Source organism: Poromitra crassiceps (genome assembly GCF_964638095.1).
Source record: "Poromitra crassiceps genome assembly, chromosome: 20".
Classification (NCBI taxonomy): domain Eukaryota; kingdom Metazoa; phylum Chordata; class Actinopteri; order Beryciformes; family Melamphaidae; genus Poromitra; species Poromitra crassiceps.
Genome location: NC_139637.1, coordinates 13,744,373 through 13,754,663, shown reverse-complemented (window position 1 = coordinate 13,754,663; position 10,291 = coordinate 13,744,373). Strand labels below are relative to the sequence as shown.

At 41.2% G+C, this 10,291-nt stretch overlaps 2 protein-coding genes across 2 annotated transcripts; both read left to right on the top strand.

The window, feature by feature from the left end:
• The first annotated feature begins 240 nt into the window (after window positions 1–240).
• Window positions 241–3,432, top strand: LOC310794817 (mamu class II histocompatibility antigen, DR alpha chain-like). Its single transcript, XM_083656872.1, has 4 exons — window positions 241–336; window positions 650–895; window positions 1,556–1,837; window positions 1,946–3,432. The coding sequence occupies exons 1-4, from the start codon at window positions 279–281 to the stop codon at window positions 2,065–2,067; spliced, it is 708 nt and encodes a 235-aa protein (XP_083512998.1). The 5' UTR covers window positions 241–278; the 3' UTR covers window positions 2,068–3,432.
• Window positions 3,433–4,464: 1,032 nt separating this feature from the next.
• LOC310795112 (H-2 class II histocompatibility antigen, E-S beta chain-like) lies at window positions 4,465–10,012 on the top strand. The gene is made up of 7 exons (XM_083657141.1): window positions 4,465–4,562; window positions 4,681–4,953; window positions 5,751–5,964; window positions 7,066–7,133; window positions 9,186–9,299; window positions 9,766–9,792; window positions 9,878–10,012. Exons 1-6 carry the CDS (start codon window positions 4,508–4,510, stop codon window positions 9,789–9,791), a joined length of 750 nt encoding a protein of 249 aa, XP_083513267.1. The 5' UTR covers window positions 4,465–4,507; the 3' UTR covers window position 9,792; window positions 9,878–10,012.
• The last annotated feature ends 279 nt before the right edge of the window (window positions 10,013–10,291 follow it).

Genomic DNA, 10,291 nt, shown 5'->3' with positions numbered 1-10,291 from the left:
GACTGACTATATAGTCATTATAGATGTTTTACTATATAAAACACTTTGGAAGTTATTGACTGACTAGATAAAACAGTCAGGCATTATGTGAGTGTAATTCTCCATCATCACTTTATTTCTCAGCATTTCTCAACTGTGTCTACCTGGAGACTGATGATGCAGGTCAAAGCTGTAATGTGATTGGTGGAGCTGCGTGTAAGACAACGCTGTTCCTTGTGTTTACTTCAGTTTGCAGCAGTCAGTGTGAAGTCGACACGGTGCTAAGTTGTGTTGTGAAGATGAAGAGCTCACAGACCCTCGTCTTCCTCTCATGTCTCCTTGGTGTCACAGCAGACAGTAAGTACATCACACGTCTGTTCCTCACATTTAGTCTCACACTCACTCCAATGTTCTGTTGATGTGAAAATCATTTGAACTGAGCTCCTTCTGAACCAGAGAGAGATTTTAGAGTCAGTGGAGATATTTAACGTTTTCTGCACCTCTGAGGAAACACTTTTCACTCTTATTAGTTATTAAACGGTTGTTTTAATATAAAAACAATAAACAGACAGACTCTTTAACGTGACGTGAGGATGTGAAAAATAAATCCACTCTGTGATTCTGGATGTGAAGAAGTTTGACATTTGTTTTTTATCTTGTGTCCTCTCAGCTCTACATGAGGATCTGCAAATCGTTGGCTGTTCAGAAACTGATGGAGAGGAGATGTATGGACTGGATGGTGAAGAGCGATGGTACGCAGACTTCATCAACAAGAAAGGAGTTATGTCTCTGCCCAAGTTTGCAGTGGATTCTACCTGCCCAGGATGTTATGAGCAGGCTCTGGCTCATCAGGACATCTGCAAAGGAAACATGCAAATAATGGAGCGTCTCTACAAGAACCCTCCTCTGCAACTCGGTAAGGAAACATGACAAAGCTTAATTTACCACTGTGTTCAACAAGTTAAACTACAGATAAGGAAGGACTGCAGGTGTTTTACATTACTGTCATAAATAAACAATAACTTTAAGTGATCTTTAAAAAAATTCTCTGTATTATGTTGTATTATTTTGTTTAAGCTACTGTTGATTGTGTGTGAAGCACTTTGTAATGCCGTGTTTAAAAAGGTGCAATAGCCTTAATGATTTTCTTATTTATTGTATAAGAACATAATATTTCATATAGACACTGTACTTCTCACACACACACACACACACACACACACACACACACACACACACGCAGGCACGCACGCGCACGCACACGCACGCGTGCACACACACACACACACACACACACACACACACACACACACACACACACACACACACACACACACACACACACACACCTGGATAAAACATCTGTTTTCCCTGAAATCAAAGGGTTTAATCTCAGCCAGGCCATACAACAATAATAGCAAGCATCCATTACATCCATACAGGGTTATATACAGTATATATATAATATAAATAATTAAAATGCTTTTGACAGAACTCAGAAAACATATTTAATGCTACTGAAAAGGGATGTTGTTATGAATTGTGCAGAGGTGTACATGATATTGTATTGTTGTAGATGCTCCTCACAGCTTCATCTACACCAGAGATGATGTGGAGCTGGGAGTGGAGAACCACCTCATCTGCCATGTGACTGGGTTCTACCCTGCTCCTGTCAAGGTCTACTGGACCAGGAACGATGTGAATGTGACTGAAGGAACCAGCCTCAACATCCCGTACCCCAACAAAGATGGCACCTTCAGCCAGGTCGCCAGGCTGAGCTTCATCCCACAGCTTGGAGACATCTACAGCTGTTCTGTGGAGCACCGAGCCTTGAGCCAGCCGCTGACCCGGATCTGGAGTGAGGCATCTTTATCTGTTAGCTAACCAAAACTACAGTTAGTCTAGCTAACAACAACCATATCTATAGCTGTCTTCCTGTGTGTTCATGTGTTTGGTTTCTCCTCAGATGTGGAGCAGGAGCAGCCGGGGATCGGACCTGAGGTGTTTTGTGGACTGGGTCTGACCGTGGCTCTGCTGGGCGTGGCCACAGGAACTTTCTTTCTCATCAAAGGAATCGAATGCAACTGATCAGTTATTGATGATGTGAGGTGGACTGAAGGAGCTGCAGGAGTTAACAGACTGCTTTCTGTCCTACTGGTTTTATACTGCTTCTCTCTGCTGTGTGGATCTGTACTGATTCACCTCACATGTTAACTTTCACACAAACAAATCAATTAAACTTTTTATCTGTATGTTCTTTTCAGTCATAAATATTTACATTTTCACTGTTTAACTTTGAAATAACACAGCTTTCTATTGTGGCATTGGACTGAATAGTTAATCACTGCATTTATTATGGGTGCATTCGTAAACAGTCACTCTGAGCACCAGAGTGCACTCAAAATGGACCGTTTGTAAAGCATTGAATTTCTTTGAACAGCCGCGCTCTCATTTTAGTTTTAGACTGATGTTTAGAGCATCAGATTGAATTTACGAATGCACCCTGAGTAGCCTATTTTAGCCTACATACTTTTATTAAATTACATTATGCTAGAAATATTGTGTGCTCATTTCTAGCATGCCTCGCTGCCTCACACACTCACGGGTAATTATTTTATTTCAGGCACTTTCATGCCCGTGGGATGCATTTTTAATCCTTTTTTTCATGTTGCTTTTGTTATCATTGCTTAGTATGCTTTATTACTCACCTAGACTTTATTATTCTCTTGGAATATTTTTTTATCTACTTTTATACTGTTTTATGTTGAAATTTCACCCTTTTCGCCTTGTCCCCAACACAGAGTTTTACTATTACTAATATAAATACAGTTGAATCAATGATTTTCTCTCAAATATTGAACTACTTACAATTTGTGACTTTGTTTGTTTACACCAGCCTTCCCAATCAGAGTGAAGAGGCTCGTTAGTGGCGTTTGGGTTCTTTATATATTGTTTATATGATGGAATAAGGAGTCAGAGACCGCTTGTTGTTGAAAGCTGCTGCCACTCATTTACTTGGTCAGGGCGAGAGAGATACCGAGTGAACCAACAGCCCACTTCCTCTTCCGGACTTCACAATAAAAGTACACAATAACAAACATACAGAACAGTCCGTTACATTAGCATACTGGGAAAACTTTACTATACTTCCAGTTGTGTTTTCACTCATGATGAGAATTCTGTCTCTTTTTAGTGATTCAGATTATTTGGCTCAGCTCAGTAATGAGCACTGGCTCTTTGGGCTCCCAAATGGCTCTTCAGTTTGTATCCTACTGGCCCCTTCTGGCTTTTATCATTCAAGAAATTTGTAATTTTTGACCTATGATTGGTATGTGTGCATATGTATCAAATTATTCAATTAATAATACTAAACCTTATAATTTCCAGAATACCATCATTTTACATTAGCCTATGTTTGGTAGGCTACTTTAAATAATGTAAAAACATAACATTATGTATTATAACAACAACATAGTAGACCCTGCTTATGATATAGGCTATTTACCTTACATTCTGCCTTTAGGTTGTCTGTTATTAAAATGCATCAAATACTGTGAATACTGTGAATACTTGTGACTGTCACTCATCTTGTTTGCTGTTGTCTGTCATCACACGTGATTGGCTGCACGCTCATACACACATCAACACAACAGTCAGTCCATGGAGTTCATGTGACTGAGCAGTGTGGTGAAAAGATCCTATTACAAAAAGAGATGGGGAGGAGGGATAATTGTCTCTCAGACGAGAGCCATGTAGCTGAGTCAGTGCCAGCCGTAGATGATATCTACGTCTCTATACGTCGATATCCTCCGTCGCTGGAAGCTTGATGACGTTGATGGTGGGTCTGACTACAAGAGACTAAGTCAATGTTGTCCATTTTATTTTTGTGAACATTCTACAGCCGTTACACCAGCTCGATCACAGCCCCTCAAAGTAAAACAGCAAAATAACACAGAATGACTGTTGATCGCGAAATAAAGTGCAAGTTAAATACTGTCAGTGGAGTGGTATCCAGTGTGTATTGAGATACTTTGATTGATCAACAAATCAATGTTATCATCACCATAAAACTGTACCATTTAGATATTGCTACATTAACATGTCTGTCTATAGCCTACCTGCCTGCCTGTCTGTCTTAATAAATAACGAATAAAATGATAAGGAAATAAATGATAACTAACTAACTTAACTTAGTTAACTTATTATTGGTAATGTTAGATCACGTTGGATTAATTATTTAATATGGTCCCACCCCCTACATCGACCAGCCAATCATGTATCCCCGACAGTATCTGTCCTGAATAAACAGTGGATGGGCACATAGGTCCAGCAGACCCATATGAAAAGTATGACAACTGTGATTCATATGGGTCTGGATAGCAGGCTACTCTCTGCCACCAGCAGCCTTTAGGCCGGACTGTCTGCCTGGCAACAGGTGATGCTGGTCATGTGACCAGTGTGTGGCTCCTACATTAGTTTTTATAGCAGACAGGTTGAGTCTGTCAGTTAGTGAACTCAACAGAGGGACATGGCTTCATCTGTTCTGCTCTTCTCCCTCTTCTTCATCAGTCTGTATGGAGCAGGTAGGATCAATACATCAATAGCTGAGCTGATCAATAGCTCAGAGATAATACTCTTCAGTTGGAATAGAAATTATATTTATATCAGTGAAACTAAACAGACTTTGTCTTTGATCTCCAGATGGATTTAAGTACTATATGGTGGCCCGTTGTGTGTACAACTCCACTGAGCTGAAGGACATAGAGTACATTCAGTCTTGCTATTACAACAAGGTTGAGTACGCCAGGTTCAGCAGCAGTGTGGGGAAGTATGTCGGCTACACTGAGGTTGGGCTGAAGCAAGCAGAGCGATGGAACAACGATCCTGCAGAGATGAGGTACAGAAAGCAGCAGAAGTACAGGTTCTGCAAAAACAACGCTGACATTGCCTACCCAGTTGTTCTGTCTAAGACAGGTGAGCTGCTGCTCTCTACAATAAACACATCAAATTAACCTCAGTCATAATAATAAACACATCAACTACTTTCATTCTACATCTTTGTCAATTAACATTGTTTAATTTGAAGAAAACATTTCCACACTTACAAACCTTTCTGTCAGATTTGAATGTTTTTATGGTTTCATTTGGAGTTTCACTGAAGTTTATATGTATAGTGTTTATGAAATCGTTCTATGTGTGTATCTGCTGTCAACCTTCGATTAAACATCTGTATTGGTTTATAGTGTATCTATTGATCAGTCATCATTAAATGTAAAATTGTGTCTACAATTCAAATATTTTTGACACTATGCATCTATGGAAATATTCACTTGAAAGAAAAATGTAAATATGATTACAGGAAAATTAAATGTTTATAGCCTATATCAAATGTCTTTAAAAAAAAACATAAATTTGTCATCAAAGACAAATTACGTATGTAATTTTGCATAGTGTGCCAATAAAAGTGATTCTTATTCTGGTTCAGATAAACTCTGAACCAGACTGAGCTCAGTGACGCCATCTGGGGGCAAAACACTGATGCTGCAACTAGGAGTATTATTACTGTTAGTACTGTTTCTGTGTAATACTACTGCAGTTACTACTATTACTACCACCACCAACAACAACAACAACAACAACAACAACAACAACAACAACAACAACAACAACAACAATAATAATCATAATAATAATGATGATCATGATGATGATGATAATGATGATAATGATGATGATGATGAAGATGATAACACTAACACTGTGTCCTGCAGTGAAACCCTCTGTCAGGCTGAGGTCAGTGACGCCCGATGGTGGGAAACACACGGCCATGCTGATGTGCAGCGCCTACGACTTCTACCCAAAACAAATCGATGTGACTTGGCTGAGAGACGACAAGGAAGTCACCTCTGATGTCTCTTCCACTGAAGAGATGGACGACGGCGATTGGTACTCCCAGTTCCACTCCTACCTGGAGTACACACCCAGGTGAGTCCAGGTCCACCTGGAGTACACACCCAGGTGAGTCCAGATCCACCTGGAGTACACACCCAGGTGAGTTCAGATCCATCTGTAGGCTATACCCAGGTGAGTCCAGATCCACCTTTAGGCTATACACCCAGGTGAGTCCAGATCTACCTTTAGGCTATACACCCAGATGAGTCCAGATCTAACTTTAGGCTATACACCCAGGTGAGTCCAGATCTAACTTTAGGCTATACACCCAGGTGAGTCCAGATCTACCTTTAGACTATACACCCAGGTGAGTCCAGATCTACCTTTAGGCTATACACCCAGGTGAGTCCAGATCCACCTGTAGGCTATACACCCAGGTGAGTCCAGATCCACCTGGAGTACACTACACACCCAGGTGAGTCCAGATCCATCTGTAGGCTATACAGCCAGGTGAGTCCAGATCCACCTGTAGGCTACACACCCAGGTGAGTCCAGATCCACCCAGGTACACATCCAGGTGATTCAGGACATTCCATTGATTACCAGTGGAAATGCAATGTTGTAAGAGAGTTTCTGCATTCAAATGATACATAGAAAGACAGACAGACAGACAGATAGATAGATAACTGTAAATATGTCATGGTGTCACACTTGTTTATGTCTGTAAAACACTCTTGACAAAGCTAACATAGGCTATCTTTAACATTTCTCAACACAAAAACAAAAGTGTCCTAGAGTCTTTGACAACTCAACAGATATATTAATGTTGACTAGTGATGAAAACATCATTGACACATCAGACTTCATTTGAATGGCAGAAATCTGTCCAGAATCACCCACAAGCCAGCCACATCCACCAGCCAGCGTGCACATGGCACAAAGGAGAGGAGACACTGCCACAGCTGACTGACGTGTGTGTGTGTGTGTGTGTGTGTGTGTGTGTGTGTGTGTGTGTGTGTGTGTGTGTGTGTGTGTGTGTGTGTGTGTGTGTGTGTGTGTGTGTGTATCCGTGTGTGTATCCGTGTGTGTGTGTGTGTGTGTGTGTGTGTGTGTGTGTGTGTGTGTGTGTGTGTGTGTGTGTGTGTGTGTGTGTGTGTGTGTGTGTGTGTGTGTGTGTGTGTGTGTGTTGAACAGGTCTGGAGAGAAGATCTCCTGCATAGTGGAGCACCCCAGCCTGTTCGAGCCTGTGATCAAGGACTGGGGTAACTACCTGTCTGTCTGTCTGTCTGTCTGTCTGTCTGTCTGTCTGTCTGTCTGTCTGTCTGTCTGTCTGTCTGTCTGTCTGTCTGTCTGTCTGTCTGTCTGTCTGTCTGTCTGTCTGTCTGTCTGTCTGTCTGTCTGCCTGCCTGCCTGTCTGTCTGTCTGCCTGCCTGCCTGCCTGCCTGCCTGCCTGCCTGCCTGCCTGCCTGCCTGCCTGCCTGTCTGCCTGTCTGTCTGGCTGTCTGTCTGGCTGTCTGCCTGTCTGCCTGTGTGTCTTGTCATCTTGTTTCTTCATACTGTACACCGGGGATACTCAACTAACTTGCTTTGCCCGGAGACCACTTTTACAAAATGACAGGAGGCCAGGGGCCAGTTAATAAACAAACATTAATAATATTCATTTTTCTGTTGCAGATTGTAGGTATTTTGGGTGTCAGCCGGACTTTAGTCTGACAATTTTGTGCACACAGGATAGGTTAAGTTAAGTTAGTTAGTACATAGTACCTGGGTGGCGAGCAGGTGATGATATTTGAGAATTTATCTGGAGCTCCGTCGAACTTTATAGTTTTCATTGTGAATTAGAAAATGGCCAGGGGGCCACTTGGCACCGTATCGCGGGCTGCATCTGGCCCCCGAGCCACAAGTTGAGTATCACTGCTGCACACTCACTAAGAGTTGTCACAGGAGGCTACCATTTTGACACCAGTGTTGTTCCCTCATCAGCAGCCACACGGGTCTACCACCTGTCGCCACTAGGGGGTCTAAGGGCATCAAAGTTAACTTCACTACAAAGAATTTGAAAGTTAAATGCCTCTGTATTTGTAACTGTGACACTTTAATCAGAGACTCATGTAGTGCATGCAGGTCAGATTCTTTAGCCTCCCATTGGATTGTACTGTGTGACATTACTGTGTCACTATAACACTTATAATTAATAATCCTATTATTCATCCTAATCTGTTATATCAGTGATCAGATATTACTGATCAGTATTTGTTTATTTGTTTACTAAAACAGATCCACATTAGCTGATGCCTACATGACCGCTAGTCTTCCTGCAGGTCCAAGAAAATATATACATTACATAACAGACAATGCAATAGAATACACAAAACACAAAACATATATCACATAAAAAATAATACACAAATAGAAAAAACATGTATCATAAAAAACATGTATCACATGAGAAAAAGAGAGAATAAAACAAGATAAAAGATCATTTAGAACCAGATGTAGCAAGGTCCGTAAGTACTCAAGCTAGCCTGCGGACTAAAATTGTATTTTATGTATGAGTGAGTGTATATATACATTATGTATGTATGTATGTATGTATGTATGTATGTATGTATGTATGTATGTATGTATGTATGTATGTATGTGTGTATGTATGTATGTATGTATGTATGTATGTATGAGTGTATGTGGAGTCTAAGTTTCCTTTTAAAGAGATACTCAACACCTTTTCCACTTTTTTCTGCTGAAAATCAATGACAAAATATATATGGAAATTAGCTGTGTTCTTGAGGAATCCAGGTCAAAGTCCTGACATTTACTGTAAATCTGAGTAATTCCTCATAATTCTCACATACCCATGCAGTTCCATACAAACCAAAAAGGCAACAAGCCTTTCCTTTGATGTAACGAACACCTGGAAGGCTGTTCCACGTTACTATCGTCCTGTAAAATACAGCCCTCTTCATATAATTGGACTTTGGTACAGGTAAAGTTATCAATCCACCTCTTGCCCCTCTAGTGGAATGTGTGAGTACTTGAGCTATAAATTACATTATAAAGTTGTTAGTATGTCCATTTATCATTAGTAGCTTTGGACATGTAATCTCTGAATCTGTGCTTTCATTTTACAAAATAAAAAATAACAGTAGCTATTTCCGAAGTGGGGCTGAGGTGTGAAGTCATCACAGTAATAAAACTGAATCATGTTACTGAGCCGTGTCCACACAGTCACCAGCTAAAACACTCCTCCTTGGACAAGCCAGTCAGATTGAGTTACACTGGACTGTCTGAAATCAACCATCTCAATGTCTCCACAGATCCCTCCATGCCCGAGTCTAAGAGAAACAAGATGGCCATCGGAGCCTCTGGACTGGCTCTGGGTCTCATCTTACCTCTGGCTGGATTCATCTTCTACAGGAGGAAGGCCCAAGGTCAGTCTACTAGACCAGTGGTTCTCAAGTCGGGGTCCGGGGACCCCCAGGGGTCCTTGAGGGGGTTCCAGGGGGTCCCCAGCAAAAAGGGGGGTCATTTGTTTGTGCTATAATTCCATTCATAAGTAACACAATGACTATTTTGGTCATGGGTTTTATACACTTTCTGTAATAAAACATCTAAAAGCATCAATTGTATTATCATATGGGGGACTGTAGGACAAAATCCTATCAAATGGGGGTTTGTGGTCTAATCTTTGTCAGTTTAGGGGTCCTTCATGTGAAAAAGTTTGAGAACCACTGCACTAGACCACTTCAGACCAGTTTAGACCAGTTCAGACCCCTTCAGACCAGTTCAGATCCCTTCAGACCAGTTCAGACCACTTCAGACTCTTCAGACTTTACAGAACAATAACATAATAATAACTAAATAACAGCAGTCTCTTCTTCTCTTGTTTTAAATCAGGTCGGGTTCTGGTTCCCACTAACTGAGGTATGAATCATTGATAGAGGAGTCCTGTTGTTTGTCTCCAAGAAAAAGTCAGCGGGGAACTCAACCTGCTTTCTTTTGTTTTCAGTGCTGCCACCTGCTGGAGAGGAAGAGCCGCTGTTTCTGCTTCAAGCCTTCTGTGATACACTGCACATGTGCTGTGACACATGATCTACAGCACATACATGTTTGGTGATATACATATACTGTTGTCTATGTACTGTGCTAATGTGATATACATGATGTATGGCACATACTTAACCCAAACCATAACCCTAACCTTAACCCAGTGGTTCTCAAATGGGGGTCCGGGGACCCCCAGGGGTCTTAGGGTGTTCCAGGGGGTCCCCAGCAAAAAAGGGGGTAATTTATTTTCCCTATAATTCCATTCATAAGTAACACAATGACTATTTTGGTCATGGGTTTTATGCACTTTCTGTAATAAAACATCTAAAAGCATCAATCTTATCATATGGGGGACTGTGGGACAAAATCAAATGGG